The sequence below is a fragment of the Aspergillus fijiensis genome (genome assembly GCF_003184825.1).
Source record: "Aspergillus fijiensis CBS 313.89 unplaced genomic scaffold BO72scaffold_12, whole genome shotgun sequence".
In the NCBI taxonomy this organism is placed as follows: Eukaryota; Fungi; Ascomycota; class Eurotiomycetes; order Eurotiales; family Aspergillaceae; genus Aspergillus; species Aspergillus fijiensis.
In genome coordinates this window covers 662,359-688,083 of record NW_024468988.1, presented here as the reverse complement: position 1 = coordinate 688,083, position 25,725 = coordinate 662,359, and the positions used below count along the sequence as shown (strand labels likewise).

The window sequence follows — 25,725 nt, the reverse complement described above, 5'->3', positions numbered from 1 at the left end:
GCCGTCAAGGCCAAAGGTTCTGGGTTATGCAAGCGTCCGCATTCATTTTACATTGTCCCATCTATGATGCATCAGGTAACAGAAACCATTCCAACAGGTGATGCTTCCATGGACACCGAGCAGGTCTGTTCGTCTGCCGAGATAGTCACTGAGAAAAGGTAAGAAAACAGAAAAATAAGAAAAACCATGGGACCGAAATCATGAACAGAATAGATATCAGCGGCGGCTGAATCAAGAAAGCATCTATACAAAATTGGTCCCATACGTCAAAGCGACTGCAGTAAACCGCGTTCAAGGGGATTAACCGTAGATAACACACCACCTTCCGAACATACATATGGAAAGAGAAGAGCTACTAAAACAGACTGAAGAATATATGAGCCAGGGGCAGGCCGAATGCGAGAGCTCCTAGCTCCCACGCCCGAGTGGGAGTCATTAGCCCCAGCTACGTTCTAGGGCGTGCTTAGAAAGGAGGAGGGATCATGCCCTGGGCCTCAACTTTCTCTTGCTGCTCCATCAATTCCTCGCCAGCGATCTCGAGGGAAACAGCAAGACCGAGCTTGGCCGTTTGCTAACAGAGAGACAAGCATTAGTGTGACAATTTCAACGAAAGCTGTATTTTGTTAAGTGCGACTCACCTTGGCCTGATCAATCTCGCCGGCGAAAGTAAGAGCAATAGGCATGGCTATCCGCTTCTCGAGAAGGCAGCTGACCTTTCCGGCACTGTCGACCTGAGCACGGAACGTAGAAGCGCGGAAGTCATACTTAGCACCGATGGCAGTAGTGCCATCACGGCTAGGACCACCCATCAGCGCAGCAGCCGCATTGGGAGCGAACTGCAGGTTCATATCGACACCAGCCTCAACCCGCTCAGAAAGCTTCTTCCAGTAAGAGGCAGTCAGGACACCCTGAGCCTGAAGTTGTGCGCTAGCAATCCAGTCGTTGGCCTTGTAACGGGCACTATACGACAGGGCACTTTCCGGACGAGTGTTCATACCCTGGCGCTGCCAGATTGCTTCAAAACCAAGTGCTAGACTGGGCGTAACGGATTGGAGATAGCTGCCAACGAAGATTCCAGTGAGGCCCCCATCCAAGAGAGATGGGTTGAAAGCCTTGAGAGAAGCGGAGAAATCATCACCGGTGTAGTCCTGGTCGACCTGAATGAGGGCCTGACTGGAACCAGCCATAATCTGAGTGTTGGTCTTGGTGACCAACTTGGGGGTCCAGCGGTAGTTGGCGACAGCAGCGAGTCCACCATCGCTTCCGATGTTACCTTGCATAAAGACCTGTATGAATCAGCAACGAGGACCGTTAGCATACTTCATGAAGTGTAGCGAGGGTATCTTAAATCAGAGAAAGGTTTACCTTCGGACTTCCATACATAGCGGAGAAGTTGTACGGAGGCAGGTTCCCGGACGAGCCCATCGAGAACGCATGCGATACACGGAACAAGGGAGACATCCCGAAGACCTTAGTCAAATCGGCTCGAAGACCCGTGAACATGAAGTTTGACAGCAGAACATCCTTTTGCACCTCCCGGGCGATGTTTTCCACAGTTCCGGGGTTGGATAGACCGAGGGCAGCCCTGCGCTCGGAGAACGAGGAGTATGCATCCTTGAGGGCTGCGGCAACGGAATTGTCCGTCAAAAAAGATGGAGGAGCCAAATAATCGGACATTGTGAAGTATTGCGGAGGAAAAACAAGGTCGGTATACTCGAGTGGAAGAAAGCGGACGTTGGAACGTGACGCGGCCGTCCTTGTGATGGAAAGATGGGGAAGGACAAGGCTAGGAAAGATGAGTTCTTGACACCAGCCCTAAAAAGAAGACCGAAGAATCCAAGAGCAACCGCGGCAGTTGCAAAGTCAGGTATCGAGGAAAGTACCTGACCTGCTCGGGGAGGTAGGGGGAAGGGGGTGGGAAGAAGAAGAGGAGGAGCAGGGAATGTCAAACACCGAGGTAGAATTGGTGGTGAGGTTTCAGTTGATGGACGATTGAAGCCCAGAGCTTTCGGGACTGAAAAAAGTCGCTCACCATCGCTTTTCCGCCCGGGCTACGGCTCAGGTATCTGCGGTCCGCCGGAGCCAGACTTAGTGAGAACCAGCCTCGGATGCTCGGACTTTCAGTTCCGCCGGAATGACCTAATCAACCTAATTACTCATGCACCTAACTACCTACGCCGTAGTAACTTAGTTACGTACTCCGAGTAGTACGGCCCGGGTAAGCCTGAGTGCCATCGTTAGCCAAACCACCAACCGACCAACCTCGAACTGGACGGAACCTTGTTAACTTTTACTGCATTGTTGAGTTGACTAACTAGTTAAGGCAGTTGAATTAGTCACCATTTACACATGCATCTCGACATTCTATCTTATCCAGTTCTTGTACAGTATAGTACAGAAGTACCGTTTTATCTTCTATATTGTCTTCAAACTATCATTCACAGCCTTCATCAGCCTGAATCTCCCCTATCCTGTCACGATCATTATGTCCCAATGATAGAATCGCTTCATTGGGTGTGGTTTTTCTGACTATGAGTATCTGGTAATTATCGTGTACTTACTCGAGGTATGTACAGCTGAGTACTGTACCCACGTACTAGAGACACAGTCCGCTGCCTGGTTGGGCCGAGCTCGTGCTGCTCCATCTCCTTCTCTAATCTCGAATGCCGAGTGCTGGAACCTACCTGCCTGCCTTCCTTTGACTCCAGCTTTCACCCTCCATAACCTTTCCTTATTAATCCCGCCAGGTCTTCTTCAACATCGACATAGAAATTGTTCGTTGTCGTGCTGTTCATTACCAGTGTCAAAAAAACTCATACTTCTCCCTTAACATCATGGACACATTACTGTAAGCCCCCTTCTCCCCGCCATCTCGTGCCATTCTCCGATCCATTATGAGTCTGGCTCCTGCGCACTCGCCTGTGCCTACCCATACCGCTTACACCTTATGCGACGTGGATAGTCCCACAGCAAGCAAAACTGGTTGTCGATGCTACCTGGTTCTCTAACATGGATTAGAACTGCTGACATTATCGCCAATTCCCCGCGTTTCCGACGGAAGTCTTCTACCTTCGTCGATGCGATCCATGACTTACCCGAGAAGGCCGATCTAGCTCCGGCCCAGCTCTACAGTACCGAGTCAGGACGGCTTTTCCACTCCGGCCGAATCGTCATCATCACCGTGGGGTTACCGGCGAGGGGTAAAACGTTTGTGATACCTAAGCCACTCGTATGTTTCCTTTGGCTCGCTGACGCTTGATCAGACATATGTCTGTAGCTCTAGCGCGATATCTACGATGGTAGGTCGATTCTTCCACGGGAGATTCGCTGAGACTAGCGCTTAAGATATCCCAGGTTAGGCGTGAAAACCAGAATATTTCATCTAGGAGATTATAGACGTGCAACCATTCCCTTTGGCCAGGATATTCCAGATGACTACTTCTTCGTGAACGGTAAGCACCAAGTTGCAGTTCTTGCATCTTTCCTCAAAGTACTCATGCCGCACAGCATCCGCTTCATCGGTCCTCTTAAGACAAAAGATTGTGAAACGGTGTCGGGAAGATATTTATCAGTTTCTGAACCATGAAAATGGACAGATAGCCATTTACGACGCCGTCAATCCATTGGCATCCGGTCGGCGATCACTCGCAAAAGAATTTGCTAAGCATGACATTGAGGTGAGTTGTCTGGGATGTATGCTTTGGGTCTCTTCGATTATTTTGACCCCTTCCCCCATTAGACACTATTCATCGAGTCGTGGTGTGACGACGAGCGCATAATCGAAGAAAACGTCCGAAGGGTCAAAATATCCTCACCCGATGTAAGTGCTTCCCGAACTTTTTGCACGAGATCCTAATTCTTGTATAGTATGTGGGCTGGAGCTCGGAAGATGCTGTGAAACATTACCTGACTCGGATAGCCGCTCGTATTCCTCAATTTCAGTCAATGGAGGAGACGGATCTGAATTATATCAAGGTACTTTCAGTAGCCCTTCTGAGGCCATCTGCTCTCGCTAATCACAAATAGATGATGAATGCTGGGGAAAGGTTAATTGTGAACAATCGAAGCTTCGGCTATCTCTCCAACAGAATAGTGTTCTATCTCCTCAATCTTCACATCAAATCCAGACACACATACTTTGCACGAGTAAGTCTGGAGGATTGTATCTGTTTTATATATTTCAAAGGCTGAAAATCACCAGGCTGGCGTATCACTGGAAGCGGATTCTTATAAAGCAGATGCCTCGCTGTCTGAGCAGGGCGAAGACTACGCGAAGAAGATGACGGAGTCCTTGCTGAGGCATAGGGAGTCTGAAAGGCAAGCAATGATCGACGAGGGAGAACCGAGTTACGAGTTAAAACCACTTACTGTCTGGACCTCCACACGAAGAAGGACAGTTGAGACGGCTAAGTATCTCCATGAAAAAGGATACAAAGTGCGACAGAGATCTCAGATGAGCCAATTAAACCCGGGAGTTTGCGAGAAGATGTCAGAGGCAAAGATCCGTCAGGAGTATCCGGAAGAGGTTGCAAAACACGAACTTGACCCCTACCATCATCGGTATCCGCGGGCGGAGGTGAATCGCCCTGCTATCTCAAAAGTATTATCATAGTAGCTGACAGCAATGACAGTCATACCATGACCTTGCAGTTCGACTCGAACCTATCATTCTAGAGCTCGAGCGTGAACAAAACGATTTGCTGATTATCGCACATGAAAGCGTGCTGAGAGTCTTATACGGGTACCTGATGGCCTGCAATGCTGCGGATATCCCATTCTTGGATTTCCCTCGTGATGAGATTATTGAAGTAAGCCCAATCAAAAGCCTTTGAGGTTCATTTGAGATGAATGTCCATCTGACCGGTCCTTCTAGATCATACCCGAAAGCTATCAAAACGAAGCACGCAGGGTCCATATCTCTGGCCTTCCCAGAGAAATCGTCCCCGGTTCTCCTCAGGACATCAAGATCCCTGTGCCCCCCAGCGGAGTAACAACCCCTTTGGCTGCTGATCTTGGCAGCCCGCGCGAGGGTCTCTCGACTCCCCAGAGCGGTCTCCGAACCCCGCGCGAACCGGAAAGAATCTCACAGCAGCATGTTGAAGACGTTGTCTAGTATATACATTGGTTATCATGCACATGGTACCATGGGCGTTGTTGGTGTCGGGCAGATCCTCATATATCAAAAAGGACTCGGCACTAGCCGCCGTGGAGCGTAGAAACAAAGACGATATTATCGCCTGATTGAAGCTCATAAGTTTCCTCCCCTTCGAGCTCCCAGTCGGCATCGTTGATCAAGACTAGGATTCCGGGGCGCCTAGTGAATATATATATATATACGGTCAGTCGGCCTTGCTCTCATGCCGGTCCTCGGACAGACGTACACATTATCTTCTAGTATGAACAATTCTTTTCGTTGATCTTTCATGAGGTTTTCGACTAAGTATGCAAGAAGGTAGGACACATTTGGTCGGTTGCCATCGCTGAGCCGAGAAGGAAGGGTGATGCTGTGCTTGCGCTCGTTGGCGAACAAGATTTCTAGGCCCCCGCTATAAAGCAAAGCGAAGCAGTCAGTGAATCATGCCCGGGTCAGCTCTACAATTATGTAGAGAAAAGGGGGAAACTCAACGTGAACTCAACCGTGAGCGAAAGGGATGTGGAGTCTGAAGAGTTTGCTTCCATGATCGGAAGGAAAGGATAGATCGGTAGATTTGATGGATAGATAGGATACTCGGAGTGAGTTTGACCGTGATCTTGAAAGAGTTCGCCGAGTAAGAGGCAAGAAGACGAAAAGGACGCTGCTGGTGTCCAGTACTCCGTACTTAGTTGTTAGCCTTATCGATAAGCTTCCCCCCTCCCTCTCCAGCACAAAAAGTCAGTCGATTTGCAACAGACCGCCTGCCCCCGCTTCTCTTACCTGTTCGTCCGTGCATCTGAGATTGATTCAGTTCTGACACCAAGCGGTTGTTCATTACCTCCCTTTCCAGACCTGTTGGGCTCCGAATTCACCAGCTCAATGGTCTCTGTCACCACTGAGTACGTTAGCGTTGGGGGCAATAGGCATCCCGCCGCCGCCGATTGGGATGTCCGGACTGGCGTGCTTGCCTTCGGTGCCGATAACAATGTAGCACTGTGGAACCCAAATGTGAGTGCTCATTTATCAATAGCTTTCCTTTCATTCATTGCCTGACCCAAATACAGGATAGTACGCAGCGCGGAGTCTATTCACTCCTTGTCGGCCACACCGACAAGGTCAGCGCCGTTCGATTCTACACCTGCCCTACTACAGACGCTAAATACCTTTTGACCGGGTCAGTCGACCATACAATCCGCCTATGGCGAGCGCACTCAGCCGACTCGCGTCAATACGTGCACGTGAATACCCTGGAAGGCCATACTGGTTCAATCAATACCATCGCCGTGGCTGACGGGCACGACATCGTGGCAACGGGAGCCGCTGATGGAACCGTCAAAGTATGGAAGATTCATGCTCAGGGCGAAGCGAAGGGCGAGCTGCTCAAGTCAATATTCATGAAGCCACGGTTCTTTCCACTGGCCTTGGCATTGAGCCCTCTTCAATCGGAGTCGGATACCAGACCCGTCGCCTTAGCGGTTGCAGGCACCACCAATGCCGTGCAAATTTACGTGGCGGAGAATACCCATACAGCTCTTGAATTCAGGCTCTCGGCTGTGTTGTCTGGACATGAGGCTTGGGTACGGTCCTTGAATTTCACGTTAGACAAGCAGAGCGCAGCCGGTGACATTCTGCTGGCCTCGGCGAGTCAAGACAAATATGTCCGACTTTGGAGACTGCAGCGTGGGGGGGCTACTTCTACTGCTCCGGCCGATTACGGTGACCCCATGATAGGTGGCGTTGAGACAACTCTTTCGAACAAAGCCCACCAATTCGAGGTAACCGGGCTGAAATTCTCTGTCACCTTTGAAGCGCTACTTTTCGGAAACGAGGACTGGATCTACACCGCCAACTGGAATCCCAATCCAGAGCGCCAGCAGCTCCTCACTTCCTCGGCTGATAATACATTAACCATTTGGGAGCAAGATCCTGCTTCCGGGGTGTGGCTCTCCGCCGAGAGGATGGGAGAGATTAGCGTCCAGAAAGGCTCAACAACCGCTACTGGCAGTACGGGTGGGTTTTGGATTGGCCTCTGGTCTCCAGATGGCACACAGGTTGTCAGCCTCGGTCGTACCGGTAGTTGGCGAGCATGGAAATATGATGCAGCATCTGACTTGTGGGTGCAATCTCTTGGGATTTCTGGACATGTACGGTCGGTCAATGGCGTGCAATGGGAGCCTTCTGGCGGATACCTCCTGTCGACTAGCGCCGACCAAACCACGCGCCTTCATGCCAAATGGGAGCGCGAAGGACTTCAGTCTTGGCATGAGTTCTCCCGTCCTCAAATACATGGGTACGACCTGAACTGTATCGATACTCTAGGACCGGCTAGATTTGTGTCTGGCGCAGACGAGAAGCTGTTGCGGGTTTTCAATGAGCCTCGACCAATTGCGCAACTACTGGGGAGGCTCTCCGGTTTCAAGCAATCCGAGGAGGTTCAACTGCCTGACGCAGCCGAGATCCCTGTGCTGGGTTTGTCAAACCAAGCTCCGGCTGACGATGCCCCCGGAGGAGAGGAGGAAACAGATAACGCATATATGGAAAAGACACAGGCTATCTCAACGGCACTGCTAGAGTCGAATCAACCGCCATTGGAGGATCAACTGGCTCGTCACACCCTATGGCCCGAGCATGAGAAGTTATATGGCCACGGCTATGAAATTTCTGCCGTAGCCGTTAGCCACGACCGCACGCTTATCGCCACGGCCTGCAAAGCGAGCTCGATTGACCATGCGGTGGTTCGTTTATATGACACTTCCGACTGGCATGAGATTCGGCCCTCCCTTGCCGCTCATACATTGACCATCACAAGTCTCTGTTTCTCTAGTGATGACCAGCATCTTCTCAGCGTTGGTCGTGACAGACAATGGGCTGTGTACAAGCGCAGCGAGCAAGACCCCTCAACCTTCTCAATACTGACGAACAATCCCAAGGGTCATTCGCGTATGATTCTCGACGCCGCATGGGCTCCGATATCACAGACTCCTATCTTCGCGACTGCTGGCCGCGACAAGTCAGTGAAGGTCTGGCAAATGCATGACGGTGCATGCGAATGCAAGGCGACAATCCCCTTGGATACCCCCGTAACTGCCATCTCATTCCTTTCGAGTATACAGAAGAATTCGTTCATTCTCGCCGCGGGCGAAGAGAGCGGGGAGCTGTCTATCCACCGGATTGCCATCGGCAGTCTGCAAATTAGTCACCTGGCAAGCGTTGACAAGCTCAAATCGCCGTCCAAGGCCATTACCCAACTTTCCTGGCGGCCGGGCCAGAAGGAAGCGGCGCCACATTTCGTGCTTGCCGTGGCCAGTGAAGATACCTCGCTGCGCATATATGATTTCTCGGATTTGGTTTTATGAACGGAAGATTGGTATATCCAGGTACACGTAGTATATCCGCAGTAGAGGACAATGATGAAAGCCATCAAAGAAAAAATGAAGTAAATACCATTCATTAGATCATCTGCATGTTGAAAAACGCCCGGAGGAGTGGGTTGAATGTATCCGCTTGTTCTAGATATCTTGAAATTGAAAGTTACCGTGTATCGGCCATGATGGTTGAATTGTGCGCGCCATGGAAATAGGGCAAGGCCAAGGTAGAGAGTGCAAACACTAGAAAAGAAAGAGAAGATGAGAAGTGGCATACATCACGGCCGCTTTTCAAGCCCATAACCACCCAGGCCATCTAGTGACGGGTAGGTTTTGGCCTGGCCCTGATATCCATTTCGGGGACCTCTGTGCCGAAGATCCTCCGTGAGCCATTTGAGCACCAGCTCGCCCAGCTGAGTATTCTGGGACGACTCTTTGACCTCATCATGGAACTTCTCGATAGGACCCCATTGGCGAACGGTGCCTAGATGCATGTGGACCAGATGCGTGGGCCACAGGGACAAATTGTCTAAAATGTGAGTGGCATACACGATGGAGCAGGGTCTGGATTCTGTTTCGCGCTTCAAGAACCCCAGGAAATTGGCCCGGGAGAGCAGGTCCAGATCGACGGTGATTTCATCAAGCAGGAGAACCCGCCAGGGACGGAGCAAGCCCATCGCAAGCTGCACGCGGCGACGCTCTCCATCCGACACGGCGTGCATGCGCCACCGGAGATCGATGTCGAGTATCTCGACCAGCTCGTCCCGGCGTTCTGGGTAGGCGTTACCGCCGACCGATGCAAGTAGAGTGGGCACGTCGATGTCGGTCCGGACAATGTTGTTCAGGACCCATTCCATGCCGAGATAAGTGACGCCTTCCAAACCATCTTTGAATGGGTCTTTGCCGGCCACGGTGATGGTGTCCGTTGGGGCCAGACGCTTTCCGGACAGGAGGCGTAGGAGTGTGGTCTTGCCGGCACCGTTGGCTAGGAAGATGTTAATCTCCTAGAAGATGAATATGGTCACTTTACCCCGCAGCGAGCTTACCTCCAATGAGTAGAGTACGACTGCCGGACGGTACGTTCAGATTGATATCCGTCAAGCCTGATGATCCATCGGGAAACTTGAAAGATAGGTTTCTCACCTCGATTGAGGGGAGATGGAGATCGGAGTCAGCCATGGAAGAAGAAGACCGAGATATTGGTCGGTATATATGGATAGCCCTTTGGTCCCTTTCCACAGAGTCAAGCAATTTATTTAACGAATTGAAGTCAATTGATTGAAAGCTGGGAGATCGGCGGGACAAGCAGATCAGGCAAGGCCGCAAGAGGGGGGGAGGGAACGAGCGATAAAAGATAAGATCTTGATCCTTGATGAGGTAAGAAACCCGTGGGTGCGATTTTCTCCCTCTCGTTCGCCGATTCTTTCCCCGCAATATTTTGTGTTTCTGGGAGACGGCACCGAGCACCCACAGCCTTGTCATCTCTGAGGTCGGGTATATTTTTCCAGGCCAAAATGCTAAGTGTGGTCTGGTTCTGTACCTCATGCGACATCTTCTCCGGCAACTGTTCTCTAGTTTTCACTCGTCTCCACCAGTCATGAAACCTCTCATCGCTGTCGTCGGAGCGACAGGTACTGGCAAGTCGAAGGTAAGCAAGAATCGAGAATCAGTAGAAGAGAACTAAACAGCAAGAAGGCTATGCTTATGCATTTAGTCAAACTCATTTATTAACGGCTACAGATAGCTTGCAGTTGACTTGGCCTCGCGCTTCAATGGCGAAATCATCAATGGTGATGCAATGCAAATGTACCGCGGCCTCCCGATCATCACCAATCAAATCCCTCCCGAGGAACGTAACGGTATTCCGCATCATTTACTGAGCTGTGTAGAAATAGAGGAAGAGCCATGGTGGATCGGTCGATTCAAACAGGACAGTCTTCGGCTAATTGACGAGATCCACGCCAAGGGGAAACTTCCGATTCTAGTCGGAGGCACACATTACTACACACAAGCCGTGCTCTTCAACGACCAACTGGTTGATGCAGATCAAGATTTCAGTGATGATGATCCGGTTCTCCGGGATGACAACAGTGACCGGGACTCACCGACCAAATGGCCGATTCTCGACGCTACTCCAGAAGTGATGTTGCAGAAACTCAAAGAAGTCGACCCGGTCATGGCGGCCAGATGGCACCCAAATGATGCCCGCAAAATCCGGCGCTCTTTGGAGATCTACTTCCAAACTGGGCGCCCCGCCTCTGAAGTCTACGCAGAACAACAGCGGCTGAAACAGGCTGACATGGCGCGCAACAGCCTTTCTCTTGGCGTGGGCCGTTTGCGATACCCGACAATGATTTTCTGGGTGCACTCGGAGAAGGAAATGCTTAATTCTCGATTGGAAAAGCGCGTGGACTCGATGGTAGACCAAGGGCTCATGGAGGAAGCTAGACGCATGTTTGATTTTTCTCTGGAGAAGAAAAAGCAGGGCGATCCGGTCGATCACACGCGAGGCGTATGGGTTTCCATTGGCTACAAGGAGCTGGCGCCGTACTTCGATGCCCTCTATAAGGGTTTCATGAGCGAGTTGGACTTGGAGGCATTGAAAAGAGCCTGCGTCGGGTCCATCAAGTCTGCAACGCGACAATACGCCGTGTCACAAATTAAATGGATACGAAATAAGCTATGGAAAGCTATTGCCGATGCAGGCGCGACTGATCATCTCTACCTCCTGGATAGCACGAACGTCGAGGCATGGAAGGAGACTATCACACAGCCGTCAGAGGAATTGGTACGAGCTCTGCTGAATGGTGAATCCACTCCCGATCCCAAGTCACTATCAGAGCTTGCTAGAACCGTCCTGAGTGCAAAAGAGGCGCAGCCGCAGAGAGATTCCACCGCCTATATGAAATGTATAACGTGCAATGTCTGCAAGAAGACAATGCAAGGCAGCGAGCAATGGGATATTCACATCAATGGGAATGTACATAAGAGAGCTCTCAAAAGTGCTGCCAAGAAGGCTGCACGTGATGCGTACCTCCGGAAACGGCAGGATAGCCTCACCTCAGATGTTCTACCAGATATTAGCAGTGAAGCCGCGATCAAAGAAGACGCAGGGTAAATGCCACTATCAATGGTTGCTGTACGATTTCTACTCTTGCGCGCTGAGGGTACATAAGATACTCTCGGTGTTCAGCTGTGATACAGACTCGTTGCTGTGCTGTATATCAGTGAACGAGATTACAGACCGTAAATCAGAGGACATTTTCAATATGTAACCACCAGACTAGATATTCTAAGGACAGACACTTCTCATCCCGAGGATTCAGAGTGAAAGAAGGTTAGCCACAGGAGACATACACGCTTTACGATGCTTGACATTCGATCAGATCTAGCTGGGACATATGTGGGTCTTCGAATGTAGGACATCGGGTAAGCCGTGGCGGACTACAATTCACCACGGAATTGATCCCGTCAGCCCTCTGACCAGGAACATAAGTGCGCAGGCGCCTTCTTGTGCCAAAGACATTTGTCACTGGGGGATGCACATATCTCGCAATGCGAATTTTTGGACCAAGAATCGACATCAGATAAGAGCCAATGGCGACCGTTCATAATTTCGGCTTCTCGTTCATCAAGCCTCTGAACAATTCGCTATAGATAACCAGGCTTTAACGAGCCTGAGTTTCTCATATTGTGGTCCTCCAAGCTGAAAAGGCCGGAGAGATGATGTCGCCAGTCCCACTATCCTCCACTTTGAAGACCTCGATGACTGAGGATCTCTCACGTTTGACTATCCTCCACGTCCCTTCCTCCTGAATGGTGGATTTAAGCCCTGGTTTCGTTAGTTCTAAATCTTGAGGTGATAGTGTTTAAGGACCGCATGAGGATTGAGTGGGCCTTTTCCTACATTGCAGAAATTCAGCAGTGAAATTGATGCATATATTTCCGTCCCAGGTCGCTCGTCCCACCTTCTTGACCTTGCCTGGTATGCTGGCGGTGTCCAATTCCTCAAGACGGTGGACAATTCCTTGCTGGTCTCGAAACCCGACGATAATTCGAGGCACGCCAAGAAGGAATGATTGAGCCCAGAACTTGAGAAGCTTCCTTTCGTATTTGACCATGTCCCGGTCATTCCTGATCTCGGCCGAGGTTTTCAGTTCTACCCAGTTGATCGGGTCCTCCTTCCGGTCCGGTTTGCGGTCCCATACTTAACACACGTGGTTATTTCATGTCAGGTATCAGTTATCTGATAGACCCTTTGCAATCACTTACTAGCATCCACTTCGCCCCCAATGACAAGTTTGGTGCGACCTATCGCAGTCCGCACCACGGAGCAATACTGGGCCTTGTTGTTCACAACAAGCTCTTCTCGATCTTCAATCTCCTGACGAGGACTTGGATCCCATGGTTGGTTGAGTAACGATATTGTTTCAAATTTGTAGCCTACATCAATCAGTGTCAATTTGGCGAATGATACCCGAAGAGCCCCGACAGCATTCGGACTCGGCCGTGGAAGACAACTGTACCCCAGTATGCCATTAGCTCTTGAGAAGCCATACCAGGGGGCATTCTCTGATTCTTCTGGATCCGCTTCTGCTCATTTTTGTAGCTGTTGTTCTCTTCAATAAAGCTAGAAATTATCAGGACCCGCACATAGCCGACTGGAGCATACGCACATAGTTCCCTAACAAGGTTGTCAACGACTTAGCATAGTTAAAGCTGGGGGTCAATGATAGCTTACTTGGTACAAGGTCGCGTTCATCTCAAACCTGTAACGGGGTTAACTCAATGATGTTAGAGCTTCACGGAACGGCCGAGACACACCCGTTCATATTGTCAAAGGGAGCCGTCAGTATCTATGCCTCCAGTGGTACATTAGCACCGAGCCTTTGGCAAGGCAGTATCGCCCACATTCGTTAGATATCATACCGACCTTGGTCATCATTCCTCTCCAAGTGATGATATCAGCTTCGCATTTGTTTCCCGTATCCTGTTCTAGAGCTATGATGGTTTCGAGCAATGCATCGAGATGCTCGTCGGCGAAATCATCTAGCTTCTGGAAGGATTCGAACCCCCGGTTCAGATCTGCAGGGAGATGCGGTGTGTAGTAGTATTTCAAGGAGGACTCTCCCAGATGGAACTCATGATTATCGTCATAGGAAAAACATGCGATTTCCTGGCCATGTTCAATACCAATCTCAACTATCCAAGTCTAGAAAGGGATTGTGGAAGAGGCGTAGGTAGGGGCAGGCAGGTAATAAGTGTAGTGTTAGTTGGTACTTACCTTAGGACGTCGAATTGCGGCACTGGCTCCGTAGAAGCGGCCAATGGGTTGAATATCAAACACTTTCCGGTCCATTAGGAGGTTAACTTAATTCTCAAGACGCAATAGCATCCAAGATCATAATCGATAAAGTGATAGGTGGGCGTACAGTACAGGCCCAAGTAAAAAACCACGTACAGTACAATATATGTACTGACTGTACGGAGACTCAGTCTGAGTTCGCTCCGCCCGCCCTTCTGGAAGAAGCCAAGCGCGCATTGCTATTCTTGCGTTCCCCCACCCCCCACCACCAAATGTCGCCTGCTATCCGACTCCTTCTTCCTTCCTTTTCTTTTTGCTGAGCAAGCTTGACGTCCGAAGTTACCTTCTCAAACTCGCGACTACACTTTCCGATTATATCGTGTCCTGTTCATCGAGACACTCGGTCCAGCTTGTTCCCAGGCATTCATCAAGGTCGTCACCGCAGAGCCTCCTTGAGGTAGTCTCCACTACAACATGACCTCACGCATTGAGAAGACCATCGCTCGACAGCAAGAGAAGTGAGTCAACCCACCTCGCGCATCCAATAACAACTTGCACAAGCCAAGACGAAATTGTTAACAGCTAACCATGTTTTGCCGTCGTCTTCCAGAATCGCTTCTGGTGCATATTACGAAGCTCATCAACAACTACGAGTCATCGCCGCGCGTTATATTAAACAAGCCAACTACGATGTGGCGGCAGAACTATTAGCTAGTGGCGCTGCAGCCCTCTTGAAAGCCGGCTCCCAGCAGGGTGCTTCCGCTAGTGGCGGAGACCTTGCTATCATGCTGGTCGTCGAGGTGTACATCAAGGCGGGTTGGGAGATTACCCCCGGCGATGATGATACTGAAGGACGAAGTCGCAAGAGTAAGTTTTGCATACAGTGTCAACCTCGAATAGGCTGCCATTTGTCACCATCTATACCAAGACTTCACTCGGAACAAAGCTGACGGGCAATGTCAATAATAGAGCGATTGGTCGAGCTTCTGCACGCCTTCCCACCCGAGGAACCTACACGGAAAAGGTTTATCCAAGAGATGATCGGATGGAGTGGTCGTTTTGGCCCCCTGGAGAGAGGAGACCCCGAATTGCATCATGCTGCTGGATCAGTATACGCCGAGGGTATGTGAATCACATTACATATCGAAGACCAGACAGTTCTCTAATCTGAAGCTTATAGACCATGAACCATATGACGCTGAGAAGCATCTTATTTTCGGTACCTCAGAATCGGCCGAGACTCTGGCGAAACTTGAATACGAGTGGTACACTCATGACGATCCGCATACGGCAGCTATCTACGCATCTCGTGCCGTATTCCCATACCTTCTCATCGGAAACCTTCGCAACGCCAACAAAGCCTTTCTTATCTTCACGTCAAAGCTTTCCTCCTCGAATCCATCACTCGGCGTACAAGACGTCAGCAGCGCTAGCTCTGACGTGCGGGTCTATCCCGCGCTCCCTTTGCTGAACTTCATAAGCATGCTCCTCCTCACGATACAGCGTGGCAGTTCGGATCTTTTCAAGCAGCTGACCGCTCATTATGCATCCCACATTCGAGAGGTGGGCATCTGGGACGAAGCCCTGGCTCAGCTGGGTGAGCAATATTTCGGAATCAAAATTCCGAGGCAAAGTAACCCCCTGCTAGACATGATGGGCAGCATGCTTTTCGGAGGTGGTCAGGATACTGCCGGTGCCCGGACGGCACCTCAAGGACGAGCGGGTTCGAAAAGGGCCGAGGCGCCCCCTGCGAGTATGGAGCTTGACTAGTTTGAGGCTGACGGGAACTTCCGCAATGTAAATCAATGCAGTTCACATACATCATCCACCAAGCGTCATGATAGGCGTAATGATAGGCATAAGGCATGTAACCACCGTGAAGATTCTAGATACTGGAGTCGACCTCGGGTTCGTACATCCAATTATCTTCCTCCAAAGCGGCAACTTTGTTACGAAGGCTCTGCTGGATAAGCGTCAAGATTTCTATCTCCAATTAGCTTCGGCCTCTCTAACGGCTGTCGAAAAGACTTGCCAGCTGGCTCACTACTCATACGCCTGCTCTTGTTTCGATACATTTCAGACAAACTGGCTTCGATCTCTATGGTGAATTAGCATGGTCTTGTATGCAGGGCATGGCAATGAGGCTTCAGCACGAATGCTTACTCTCTTTCTCTCGTCTTGAGATATCGGTCTGGTTTGTAGCATCGATTGTTGCGGCCCCGGAACCGCCCTGGGCACCTACGTCTTCTATACCCTCCATTTCATCACCCCCATTGCCAATCAAAGCGGGGGGAACCGGAATGTCGAGCTTGTAGCCACCGTTCTTGTCTCGGGCCACAATTTCCCCCCCATCGACGGGGCCGGAACTCAAGGACGAGGCTGAGTCCGAGGACATCGAGGGTGCCATCTGCGCGGATTGAACCGGGACCCCGTGAGTAGCACTGCTCTGCGCAGAGGAGCTAGAAGGAGCCACCGAGCCAGGGCGTCTGCTGAGATGATGGTGAAAGAGATTGCGGCGGACAGAAGTCGTTCCCATGGTGAAGATTACAGGAAAGAGCATTCACTGGTTGAGATGAAAGTGTTGTAGTAATGGTGAGGTAAAGTAAGCGTTGTCCCGGAAGTTGGTAGAGCGCCTAGTGGTCATAAAAGTAATAAACAAGGTCTTGTAAAGTAATACAGACGCGATAAATATAAGTTGCAGAAGTTGCAGTAGTAATAAAGGTTCTTGGAGTAGCAGGTTACTCTTGAAACATCAGCAGTCCCAGAGACTTATGATGTGGTGGGTGCATACTCCGTGCCATGCATGCAGCAGTGATCGAAAATGGAAGAAATATGGAAAGCGGAGGCGGGAATACAATCGGTCTGTTTGCCAACTGGCCAACCGGACCCCATGTGATCCTGAAACGACAGAAAAAGATAGATCGATAGATTCGTGCATCGTCGACGGGTACTAACTTGCACAAAAAGAGTGCACTGTGGAACTACTAAGTTGCTTGTGGGAGCGAAAGAAAACAAGAGAGAAGCCTTTACAATCACAGCCTCTGGTCACTGCACCGGCAACAATCAATTACAACTCCTTTGGGCAAACCCCGCATGTCCGATCCGACGCGTCTCCGCCTTGACCTGCGCGCGTCTTCCTTTTGCCGAGCCATACCCAGTCTTTATTGATAAACCATCTGCCTTATTCGCATACCACACAGACTAGCCTGTTAACCGTGACAGCTCGATTCATTTTCCTTCTCACCCATAATCTACATGGCTCAGGCAGAATCTTCAGCTAGCGCTGCCCGCAATGGACTCAAACCCCATACGGCCGGCGCTCCTCCCGACTACGAGCTCCCTTGGTATGACGCCGCCACGATGACCAAGGGACCAAGGAACTAATATTGTGTCGCAGGGTTGAGAAGTACCGCCCGATCTTCCTAGATGATATTGTGGGCAACACCGAAACGGTTGAACGATTGAAGATTATCGCCAAAGATGGGAATATGCCACACGTTATAATTTCTGGCATGCCTGGTATCGGAAAGACAACCTCGATTCTGTGCTTGGCAAGGCAATTGCTGGGAGATGCATACAAGGAGGCTGTGCTTGAGCTGAACGCCAGTGATGAAAGAGGTATGCCCACCTCTGAGCGGCGGCCTGCACAATTTTTGACATTTCTCATTAGGTATTGATGTTGTGCGCAACCGGATCAAGGGCTTCGCCCAGAAGAAAGTCACCCTGCCTCCTGGCCGTCACAAGATAGTGATCTTGGACGAGGCAGATAGGTACGAGCCCGTGATTCACCTCAAACGCAGCTCCTCGCCATTAACGGACAGTATATAGTATGACGTCTGGTGCCCAACAAGCGCTACGACGTACCATGGAGATCTACTCGTCTACAACTCGATTCGCCTTTGCATGCAATCAATCGAACAAGATTATCGAGCCCATTCAATCCCGATGTGCCATCCTTCGTTATGCCCGGTTGACAGACGGCCAGGTCGTGAAGCGGTTGAAACAGGTGTGTGACGCCGAGCAGGTGGAACATAACGAGGAAGGAATTGCTGCATTGGTATTCAGCGCAGAGGGAGACATGCGGCAAGCCATTAACAACCTCCAAAGTACATGGTCAGGGTTTGGCTTTGTCAGCGGGGACAATGTCTTCAGGGTGGTCGATAGCCCACACCCCATCAAGGTTCAAGCCATGATCAAAGCCTGCTGGGAAGGGAAGGTGGACGTTGCTCTCGACACACTCAACGAGCTGTGGTATGTCTCTTCCTAGGCCTATCACCGACATCGCGCTGTGATACTAACGAGTATGTCAGGGACCTGGGATATTCTTCACATGATATCATCAGCACTATGTTCCGAGTAACCAAGACCATTCCCTCTCTGTCAGAACATTCCAAGCTCGAGTTCATTCGTGAGATTGGTTTTACACACATGCGCATCCTGGACGGTGTACAATCCGTGCTGCAGCTAAGCGGTTGCGTCTCTAAGCTTTGCAAGATCAACATGAAACCCCAGCTTTTTGAGCCACCGAGGAGCTGAAAGCTCGGGTTTTACTGCCGAAGAATTGCATTTAAGTGGCGTTAGTGGCATCAGTGTAGGATATTGTGGCAGGTTCATTCATCAGTTATCTAGCATTTCACTTCAAAAGAGGTCCGGATTATATACAATGTCAGGGTACTAGCTGAAGGAACTACTCTTTGGCTGCAGTTGATTCAATACTTCCTGGGAGAGCGCAGTGGTCTCATGCAGTCAGGTTTTCGTCAAGCCTGCTTTAGAGGCATGGGAGCTTCAGGCATTCTTGCCCCTTCGGGTGGCTTGTTCTTGCTCTTGAACTCGTCGCACATTTGCTCGAATGTCACCCATTCTACGCCTTCGTGCTTGTTGATATGCTCAATGATTCTGTCATTGTTAGCGCCCAGCTGCAAAGCTACGACTGAGACATAGAACCGCGCCAACTCACCTCTCATGCATTAGGAGCACATGCGGACGTCCAGACACATCGGGATGTATGGTCATCGGGAAAACAAACTCGTCGTACTCGCGGTAGAAGTAGTCAAAGTGATCCTAGATCGTCACGGGTCATCAGCTCAGCTCATGTCAAAGACAAGGAACTTTAGCACACCAACCTTCCAGATGTCCTCAATGTCTCTTGGATTCACCCATCCATGGCTGTTCGGTGCCGATTTGATGAACATCATCGGCGGCAAGTCATCGATGTACCAATTTCCGGGGATCTCGACAAGTCCTGTATCCTGGCCCCGGACGAGGGGCTTCATCCACGTCTCAGCCTTCTGCTTATAGTCGATCTTAGTCCACGAGTCGCCTGTTCGCAGCCAGTACATCTGGCAATCATGATGAGACATGGAATGATCGTACTCGATTCCATAGGAAAGCAGCAGATCAGCCATTTCTTTGCTCGTTTCCCACCATGGAGCAACGATGCCTCGTGGCGGCTTGCCGCAGAAATTATATATCATATGGTAGGTCTTGTCCAGGATGTCACGCTGTTGCTCGATAGTCATGTCGGTTGGGTTCTCGTGGCTATATCCGTGGAGACCGATCTCGTGGCCCTGATCGCGGACCATGGCGCACTCTTCCGGAAAGGTCTCAAGCGAATGACCGGGGATGAACCATGTCGCTTTGATGCCATACTTCTCGAATAGCTTCAGCAGTCGCGTTGTGCCGATATGGCCGGCAAAGAGGCCTGGGAAACCGTCCTGATCAGCAGAGCTTTGGTGGGAAGAAGATAGAACAGAGGGTCAAGTGGCCACTACCACTGTTCTTGCTGGAGAGACTGATAATGTCGGTTTCCTACCTCGACTGATGTCATTGGAACTGTCCTCTCCGCCATATGACCCCAGCCATCCGGCTACAGCGTCGATATCTACTCCGTAGCTGACCAAAACACGCTTCTTGCCCATTGCGCTATGTTGCTGGATGATGGTCTGAAATGATGGGAGGTATGTTTGGGGATAAGGAAAGAACGAGCTGCGAACTTAAATCATTCGCGCTTCAATCTTATCGTTTGCTGCGCATGGCGGACGGACCTGCCGCTAAGAGTGGGGAGGAAGAGGGGAAGCTTCGAAGACACGGAGATAGGATGATGATAAGTGCCTCTGATAAGGCCCGGGAGATAAGCCCAGCAAACGCTCTTTCGGTAAACGGGGCCAGGTTCGAGTCGGATCTGGTCAGATCACTTATATTCGAGTCACTTACTTCCTAATTAACCTCTCGACCAAGCTCAACTCACATCATTGAGCCAACTTGTCAAGGGTCAGGACCTCATGAACGTTACCTAGACACGATGTATCCTCCGACGTCCTTGATCATTAGTTACGAGTTACTCTTACTTCCTGGATTTCTACCCCAAATCCCCTTCCCAGGCCGCCTCCAACTCGTGCCGAACCTGACCCCAACTGCCCCAATAGCTACGACGCTAAATTGGAGGCGGGTGCAGATAAAAGGTGGGGGTTGACATGATCTGACCGGCAAAGAAATATTAACTAACTACTCCGTAGTTGATTAGACTATTGAGCAATCACAATGAGTGTCCGTATGCAGAATTACCATGTCATGGTATGGATCATGCTCCTTCAGCGATAGCACATGCTTTCTTCCAAAGGATTTCAATGGCACTCGCTGCGCCTAGTACCACCTCCTCTTCCAGTTTCCTGCCAATCACCTGGAGACTAACTGGATGACCATCCATGGCCCTAGCATCGTACAATTGCCAGTTCCATGCATCAAGCTCGTTCCTTGGCTGATAGTCGGCCGGTAGCTCATCCCGGTCCGCCCTGACTCGATCTACAGGGAATGTGACGGCAGGATAGTCGAGAAAGTTCCAGATCTTTGTGTAACCAACCCACCGTATACTCCGGTGGGGAATGGCTGGATGAGGTGTCGTTGGAGCCAGAAGTATGTCAACGTGCTTACCCGAGGGAGAGAGGGTCGCGTTCCACTTGTTGAGATATCGCTCTTGTAGAGCAACCTTTCTCTTGTTGAGCTGCCAATACTCATAGACAGAGACAGCCTTGCCGCGGTTGACGAGCGCTTCAACGTGGGGCATATAAGGCTCCCCCGCCGCATCGACATCGCGACGGACGTCTTCACCTCCATCAACAGTGTAGAATAAGTCCATGAGGCGGATACACTCCAGATGGTCCGACGCGTCCCATGTCACTATGTCGTGACCGTGCGCCTTTAACACAGTAGAAAGCTCACGGAGAGCTCGTGCGATGGGCGGATGGACCCTCACGACCATATCATCCACGACCAGGCCAATAGTCATAGGTCGACTTTGGATTTCTTGGAAAGCGTTCTCGTTCCAAGGAAGCGGTGGGCATTTCGGATCAAACAACCATGGCTTAGCATCGATTAAGGCTCGACTTACATAGCAGAGTGACGATAGGTCCCTCCCCATGGGACCAACAGATGAAGGAACGTGCTCCTGTCCTTCAGTTGAAACGGGAACTCCGTGGTAAGGAAGCCTGCTACTCTGGTGCGGAGTTAGTCTTCAACTTTGCTATGGCTTCGAGATCCGGCCTTACACTGGGTTTCAAGCCATACAGTCCCATGAGACTCTGCGGGATTCTGATGCTCCCACCGATGTCTGTTCCAAACCCTAAGAGAGAACCGCGCAGTGCCAAAAGCGCAGCTTCTCCTCCAGTCGAGCCGCCCGGCGTAAGTGCAGGGTCCCGCGGATTGGTTGTTAGGCCCCAGAGGGGATTTTCCGTCTCAGCCCACTATTGAATCCGTTAGTCTCCGGAGCGTTTGAACTGGACAGGGGTTGCACCATAATGCTTTGTGGTAAGTTCGTCTTGGCCAACACAACAGCACCCATGTCTTTCAGTAACCGAACCAAGATTGCATCTTGGGCAGCGGGCGCAAACGAGCGGCCCACGTAGCCCAGTGTGCTATCGACCCCTTTGATGTTGAACTGGTCCTTCAGCGTGACCGGAATACCATGCAGGGGACCTTTGACTTTGCCAGTCCGTTGAAACTCGCGATCCAAGTCCCTGGCTTGTACCAAGGCTTCCTCGAAGGTAACCTCTGTAAAGCAGTTTGTCTAGTGGGTTGCTCCTGTCAGTACCCCGTGATCGAGTTCGCCGTTATCCATCATATGGTCCAATCCCATGCTCACCAATTGATGCGCCACCACAGCTCTGATTAGACGTACTATAGTATCAGCATGTGGTCGGATTATCTTCGCGCTCGCGGCGTGAACAGGTGTACCTTTTGATGTAGGCTAGGATGGTCTGCTCCGCAGTGATTCTTCCGGTCTTCAATTGCTCGAAAAGCTGAAGAGCACTGTCAATGTCGGTAATCTCCTCAAAGCCGGATGCATCATGCAGGCAGGTGCGCTCATGAACATTGTACACGCGAGGAAAACGTTGATCAATATCGGCGACAATGTAGGGTTTTATCTTTTGATCTCGCAGACAACGCTTTTTAGCGACGACCTGTTCCCACGGCTGTAAATTTCTCATAGTTGACGATATAAGAAGACTTGATGATTGGGCTGCTTAGTCAAGCTCAGGTCAATTGTCGATTTTAGAAAGGAGGGAGACAGAGAGGGAAAGAGTGAGAGGGTGAGAGAATCTGGTGCTTTCACACCTGTTTTATATGCCGGTCATGAAGGGCAATCCAGTGTCAATTCCACCAGTTGGGACTCGAATGATAACCAACTACTACTCAGTAGCGATAAGCAGTACATGAGACAGTTGCAATTGATTGGACCCAGGCCCGATTTCAGGACCTGAGAAGTGTACTTCAAGGTTACGTACGTAGGTATACCTACTTGGTAGTAGTTTTATCTACGATAATCACACAGGGAGCTGAATTACAGTACCAGTACTAGGTCTACGGAGTGGAGTGTGTATGAGCGGGTACTGTACTGTGCTCTGTACTGTAAAGTACCAGAGAATGATACTGATTATCTTCGGTGGGGATTGAATGGCGGGCGGAGTTTTTTGCCTTTTCCCCGCTCAACTTTTTCTCTCGTTATTTTCCCCGGCTTCCTGGCACCTGCAGTCCCGCCCGCCGCCGACCGATCGGATTGAACATCCAGCCTCCAACCCACTCCTCCCATACCATCCCACTCCTGCTGGCTTGCTTACTTGCTCATACGTAACTTACTACTTACTACTTGCTTGCTTGGCCATGATGGTCTGACCGTCTGAGAGACCTTGCATTCTGCTGTGCAACAATTGTGTTCTCCATTGGGAATATGCCACAATCATGAACCAGCCACGCTCGGATGTTGCCGCAACATCGTCATCATCATCATCAACAACAAACACAACAACATCATCTTCGTCAGTGACTGGTGCCATCCGCACAGAATCCCGAAGGAAGGCATTGGGAGCTGTTGCGAAGCGCGCGTGTGATCAGTGCAAATTTCGGAAAATCAAGGCGTGTGATCTCTTCCTTATTTCCCCCCATTCTTGTTCCTTTCACTTCTTCGCTCACCGCCCGCCCCCCTTCTTCCCCTCTCTCCTCCCCCTCTCCCGCAGCAACTGTGGAGACTTGCAACTAACCTACCTGTCTTTGTGACGACAGTGCAGCTTGTCACAACCATGTCGAGCTTGTGTATCTATGGGCTTTGAGTGCACGTTTTTCCAGCCTCAGAAGAAAAGAGGCCCCACTGGCCAGTGAGTGCATCCATCCGCTCTCTTAGTCATCTTCATTGGAATATTCTCATCTTACCTATCGTATTTCGGAACTCATAGCCGAGTATCCCAGATTCGGCAACAACAAAATAACCTCTCATTGAACCACCCCCCAGCTCAGGGAGCATCGAATTCGTTCCCAAATGCTTTCCCTTACCATCCAAATTCCTCGTCTCGAGGTGATCAGGTTCCCCAGGCCCTTCGAACTCAATCCTGGCCCATTCCAAGCGAAAACCCAGTATCCATAGAGCTCGCTCCTTCAAGTGCGACTCCATCCATACAGCCAGGCTGGAGCACAGACGCTTCCGAGTCACAAAGCAATGGTGGGATTTGCTGGAACGAGCGCAATGATGTAGAATACTGGCTTCCAGATACCCTGGACGCTCAATTGCCCGTGTTTGACTTCCCGGGGAACAACATCCTCTTGAAAACGTCGCTTCCCTCCATTATCGAGACCCATTCAACCTCCGCAAGCCTACAGGCGCCGACTATACCTTCGACGGGTGCTACAGCACCGAAAACAGATATTGTACCGCCAGACTCTCATCATTTGCAAATGGTGTGGCCTGCGTCAATTGTTGAAGCTAATATGATCCCGTGGATTGATATTTACTTTGATCGTCTGCACCCTACTCTGCCAGTCCTGAACCGCGCGGCTCTATTCATCCGCATGTTGGCTCACGAACACCGGAGAAACCCTCAATTCGGCGCAATGTTGTTAGCGCTGTGTGCCTTTTCTCTCACGCAACCGATCGAGATACAGGAGCGTCCGACGTCCTCCTCCCGAGCGAGCCAAGCGAGATCCATGATGCATGAAGCGACAAAGATGCGGAGCTGTTCTGATTTCGGTGAGCATCCCACCATCGAGGCTGTCCTAACCAGCTTCTACCTATTCGGTTGTCTTTTTGGTAGCAATCAGCATAATGCGGCTTGGCTTCGCCTGCGGGAAGCCCTAGATCTCGCGGCTACAATGGGTCTCAACAATCCAGATTCATATCAAGATTTACCTAGCGAGGAAAAAGGCCAGCGACTACGGACTTACCTAGTCTTATCAATCACCGAAAGGTAGGCTGTCTGATAGCGCTATGGACTTGATCCTTATGCTAATTGGTAACCATTTGTGAAGGGCGTATGCGTTACAACGCAGGCATCCGATTACCTTCTGGGGCAGGCCGGGCTTTAGTATGCGGCCTGTTCATGACTTCATTCACACTGCCACCCACAGTTTGGTGTCTGGTATCATCGTCCACAATGAAAAGGACGCAGAGGGGATGATGGGGTTGGCCCGCTTGATGGAGTTGTTCGATGCCATTGATGAGGATGTCGTTGACTGCTGGAACCAACAGTGTAGTATCCAAGCTGGTTATTGCGAACAGCTCACAGCGGCAAAGGCATTGGTGATTCACCAGAACCTCAACCGTGTCAGCGAATCCGAGCTATACAAAGGTTACAATTGGTTCGAAAGCTCCAAGTTAGCTCACGGTGGTGATCAAAACCGCCCTACAATCGGTTTAAGAGAGACACAAAGTGCAGATGTTTTCATCACCAAGAAGTGGCTCCAGAACCGGATATGGGTCCTTTGCTCCACTCATGGTTTCTTACGGCCCGTATCCGAGCACCGTGAACTCTGTCTTGATTTCGCTGTAACGCTTGCACAAGAGACGTTAGATATATGTCGAGCCCTACCTTTGAGCTCCATGGAGGCCCACGGAATAGGCTTGGTATGTGGTAACCTCGTGTTTAATCTTCCCTTTTGTCTCTCTTTTTGGTTATTTGTCTTTTCCTGTCGTGTTATTAACCAAATCAGGTGGAAAAACTCTATGACATCGTAGTTGGGGCCATCAGCGTACTATACAATATCCAGATGCCCCTCGCCAAGGGCATTACCGTGCCACCTCCCGCGGGAATAATACCGAACATGCAGCTCCCCATCTCTCATATGTCCGATGGTGGAACGTCTACCAAATCGTTGGCAGGAGATTATCTGCTTCTGCTTAACACACTCCGTGGGGGCAACCATCCTTTCATGGACAAGTATAAGGCACTCTTGAGCTCCGTTCATACGACTAACGATACCTGGGCAGCGCAATAGCTTATTACTACGCCGAATGTGGAAAAAAGCCTACAAACTGTTGCCATCACTCTAGTTGGTTACCCGTGCTGCAGAGTCATGGCTCGCAGACAGAAAACATCGAGGTTGAGAATCATTCACGTTCCATGCGACTGGAAGGATGACGGCGCAGTGAAGCCCATAGT

At 50.5% G+C, this 25,725-nt stretch overlaps 11 protein-coding genes across 11 annotated transcripts; 5 read left to right on the top strand and 6 right to left on the bottom strand.

Annotated features, from left to right (window-relative positions):
• Nucleotides 1–221: 221 nt before the first annotated feature.
• On the bottom strand, nt 222–1,811 carry tom40 (TOM complex pore protein TOM40). The gene is made up of 3 exons (XM_040941057.1): nt 1,366–1,811; nt 639–1,286; nt 222–571 (listed from the first exon to the last, which is right to left on the bottom strand). The coding sequence occupies exons 1-3, from the start codon at nt 1,675–1,677 to the stop codon at nt 464–466; spliced, it is 1,068 nt and encodes a 355-aa protein (XP_040803804.1). The 5' UTR covers nt 1,678–1,811; the 3' UTR covers nt 222–463.
• A 1,023-nt stretch (nt 1,812–2,834) lies between these two features.
• BO72DRAFT_466874 (6PF2K-domain-containing protein) lies at nt 2,835–8,490 on the top strand (the record flags this gene model as incomplete). Its single annotated transcript, XM_040946799.1, has 14 exons — nt 2,835–2,848; nt 3,019–3,207; nt 3,264–3,299; nt 3,355–3,452; nt 3,508–3,677; nt 3,740–3,820; nt 3,868–3,975; nt 4,027–4,146; nt 4,202–4,576; nt 4,632–4,808; nt 4,874–5,095; nt 5,699–5,702; nt 5,985–6,142; nt 6,199–8,490. 14 exons carry the CDS (start codon nt 2,835–2,837, stop codon nt 8,488–8,490), a joined length of 4,044 nt encoding a protein of 1,347 aa, XP_040803803.1.
• Nucleotides 8,491–8,777: 287 nt separating this feature from the next.
• BO72DRAFT_466873 (putative ABC transporter) lies at nt 8,778–9,678 on the bottom strand (the record flags this gene model as incomplete). Its single annotated transcript, XM_040946798.1, has 2 exons — nt 8,778–9,484; nt 9,546–9,678. The coding sequence occupies 2 exons, from the start codon at nt 9,676–9,678 to the stop codon at nt 8,778–8,780; spliced, it is 840 nt and encodes a 279-aa protein (XP_040803802.1).
• Nucleotides 9,679–10,096: 418 nt separating this feature from the next.
• BO72DRAFT_456968 (tRNA dimethylallyltransferase) lies at nt 10,097–11,617 on the top strand (the record flags this gene model as incomplete). Its single annotated transcript, XM_040946303.1, has 2 exons — nt 10,097–10,147; nt 10,244–11,617. 2 exons carry the CDS (start codon nt 10,097–10,099, stop codon nt 11,615–11,617), a joined length of 1,425 nt encoding a protein of 474 aa, XP_040803801.1.
• Nucleotides 11,618–11,788: 171 nt separating this feature from the next.
• BO72DRAFT_475964 (DXO/RAI1 family decapping nuclease) lies at nt 11,789–13,968 on the bottom strand. Its single transcript, XM_040947363.1, has 8 exons — nt 13,784–13,968; nt 13,433–13,675; nt 13,324–13,355; nt 13,237–13,268; nt 13,026–13,133; nt 12,772–12,942; nt 12,407–12,706; nt 11,789–12,331 (listed from the first exon to the last, which is right to left on the bottom strand). The coding sequence occupies exons 1-8, from the start codon at nt 13,856–13,858 to the stop codon at nt 12,186–12,188; spliced, it is 1,107 nt and encodes a 368-aa protein (XP_040803800.1). The 5' UTR covers nt 13,859–13,968; the 3' UTR covers nt 11,789–12,185.
• Nucleotides 13,969–14,180: 212 nt separating this feature from the next.
• On the top strand, nt 14,181–16,066 carry BO72DRAFT_446098 (protein GET4; the record flags this gene model as incomplete). The annotated part of the gene is made up of 6 exons (XM_040944217.1): nt 14,181–14,322; nt 14,415–14,671; nt 14,774–14,926; nt 14,985–15,787; nt 15,837–15,902; nt 15,968–16,066. Coding segments are annotated over exons 1-4 (1,040 nt in total), but the record flags the coding sequence as incomplete, so codon positions are not given.
• On the bottom strand, nt 15,632–16,460 carry BO72DRAFT_36807 (uncharacterized protein). Its single transcript, XM_040940869.1, has 3 exons — nt 15,968–16,460; nt 15,837–15,902; nt 15,632–15,787 (listed from the first exon to the last, which is right to left on the bottom strand). The coding sequence occupies exons 1-3, from the start codon at nt 16,362–16,364 to the stop codon at nt 15,690–15,692; spliced, it is 561 nt and encodes a 186-aa protein (XP_040803798.1). The 5' UTR covers nt 16,365–16,460; the 3' UTR covers nt 15,632–15,689.
• A 246-nt stretch (nt 16,461–16,706) lies between these two features.
• BO72DRAFT_424763 (replication factor C subunit 4) lies at nt 16,707–18,660 on the top strand. The gene is made up of 5 exons (XM_040942887.1): nt 16,707–17,148; nt 17,202–17,422; nt 17,475–17,574; nt 17,633–18,055; nt 18,115–18,660. The coding sequence occupies exons 1-5, from the start codon at nt 17,060–17,062 to the stop codon at nt 18,338–18,340; spliced, it is 1,059 nt and encodes a 352-aa protein (XP_040803797.1). The 5' UTR covers nt 16,707–17,059; the 3' UTR covers nt 18,341–18,660.
• On the bottom strand, nt 18,431–19,864 carry BO72DRAFT_446096 (polysaccharide deacetylase family protein). The gene is made up of 4 exons (XM_040944216.1): nt 19,617–19,864; nt 18,928–19,505; nt 18,762–18,865; nt 18,431–18,700 (listed from the first exon to the last, which is right to left on the bottom strand). The coding sequence occupies exons 1-4, from the start codon at nt 19,720–19,722 to the stop codon at nt 18,562–18,564; spliced, it is 927 nt and encodes a 308-aa protein (XP_040803796.1). The 5' UTR covers nt 19,723–19,864; the 3' UTR covers nt 18,431–18,561.
• A 495-nt stretch (nt 19,865–20,359) lies between these two features.
• Nucleotides 20,360–22,507, bottom strand: BO72DRAFT_446094 (acetamidase). Its single transcript, XM_040944215.1, has 6 exons — nt 22,034–22,507; nt 21,942–21,963; nt 21,594–21,866; nt 21,349–21,543; nt 20,519–21,296; nt 20,360–20,377 (listed from the first exon to the last, which is right to left on the bottom strand). The coding sequence occupies exons 1-6, from the start codon at nt 22,285–22,287 to the stop codon at nt 20,373–20,375; spliced, it is 1,527 nt and encodes a 508-aa protein (XP_040803795.1). The 5' UTR covers nt 22,288–22,507; the 3' UTR covers nt 20,360–20,372.
• A 531-nt stretch (nt 22,508–23,038) lies between these two features.
• Nucleotides 23,039–25,561, top strand: BO72DRAFT_466866 (CeGAL family transcription factor; the record flags this gene model as incomplete). Its single annotated transcript, XM_040946797.1, has 5 exons — nt 23,039–23,212; nt 23,360–23,451; nt 23,530–24,534; nt 24,596–25,190; nt 25,277–25,561. 5 exons carry the CDS (start codon nt 23,039–23,041, stop codon nt 25,559–25,561), a joined length of 2,151 nt encoding a protein of 716 aa, XP_040803794.1.
• Nucleotides 25,562–25,725: the final 164 nt, after the last annotated feature.

Excerpts from the sequence above, each read along its gene's own strand:
- tom40 (XM_040941057.1), bottom strand. The coding sequence starts at position 1,677 with ATGTCCGATTATTTGGCTCCTCCATCTTTTTTGACGGACAATTCCGTT. Across the intron at positions 1,287-1,365 it reads CTATGTATGGAAGTCCGAAG|GTCTTTATGCAAGGTAACAT; the intron begins GTAAACCTTTCT and ends TGATTCATACAG. Across the intron at positions 572-638 it reads GCGAGATTGATCAGGCCAAG|CAAACGGCCAAGCTCGGTCT; the intron begins GTGAGTCGCACT and ends TCTCTCTGTTAG.
- BO72DRAFT_475964 (XM_040947363.1), bottom strand. The coding sequence starts at position 13,858 with ATGGACCGGAAAGTGTTTGATATTCAACCCATTGGCCGCTTCTACGGA. Across the intron at positions 13,269-13,323 it reads CCCTTTGACAATATGAACGG|GTTTGAGATGAACGCGACCT; the intron begins GTGTGTCTCGGC and ends ACCCCGTTACAG. Across the intron at positions 12,707-12,771 it reads TGGGGGCGAAGTGGATGCTA|TATGGGACCGCAAACCGGAC; the intron begins GTAAGTGATTGC and ends ACGTGTGTTAAG.
- BO72DRAFT_36807 (XM_040940869.1), bottom strand. The coding sequence starts at position 16,364 with ATGCTCTTTCCTGTAATCTTCACCATGGGAACGACTTCTGTCCGCCGC. Across the intron at positions 15,903-15,967 it reads CTCAAGACGAGAGAAAGAGA|AGATCGAAGCCAGTTTGTCT; the intron begins GTAAGCATTCGT and ends AATTCACCATAG. Across the intron at positions 15,788-15,836 it reads TATGAGTAGTGAGCCAGCTG|AAATCTTGACGCTTATCCAG; the intron begins GCAAGTCTTTTC and ends AATTGGAGATAG.
- BO72DRAFT_424763 (XM_040942887.1), top strand. The coding sequence starts at position 17,060 with ATGGCTCAGGCAGAATCTTCAGCTAGCGCTGCCCGCAATGGACTCAAA. Across the intron at positions 17,423-17,474 it reads GAACGCCAGTGATGAAAGAG|GTATTGATGTTGTGCGCAAC; the intron begins GTATGCCCACCT and ends ATTTCTCATTAG. Across the intron at positions 18,056-18,114 it reads GACACACTCAACGAGCTGTG|GGACCTGGGATATTCTTCAC; the intron begins GTATGTCTCTTC and ends CGAGTATGTCAG.
- BO72DRAFT_446096 (XM_040944216.1), bottom strand. The coding sequence starts at position 19,722 with ATGGGCAAGAAGCGTGTTTTGGTCAGCTACGGAGTAGATATCGACGCT. Across the intron at positions 19,506-19,616 it reads TTCCAATGACATCAGTCGAG|GCCTCTTTGCCGGCCATATC; the intron begins GTAGGAAACCGA and ends ACGGTTTCCCAG. Across the intron at positions 18,866-18,927 it reads ACATTGAGGACATCTGGAAG|GATCACTTTGACTACTTCTA; the intron begins GTTGGTGTGCTA and ends GTGACGATCTAG.
- BO72DRAFT_446094 (XM_040944215.1), bottom strand. The coding sequence starts at position 22,287 with ATGAGAAATTTACAGCCGTGGGAACAGGTCGTCGCTAAAAAGCGTTGT. Across the intron at positions 21,964-22,033 it reads ATCCTAGCCTACATCAAAAG|AGCTGTGGTGGCGCATCAAT; the intron begins GTACACCTGTTC and ends ACGTCTAATCAG. Across the intron at positions 21,867-21,941 it reads CTGTGGTGGCGCATCAATTG|ACAAACTGCTTTACAGAGGT; the intron begins GTGAGCATGGGA and ends GCAACCCACTAG.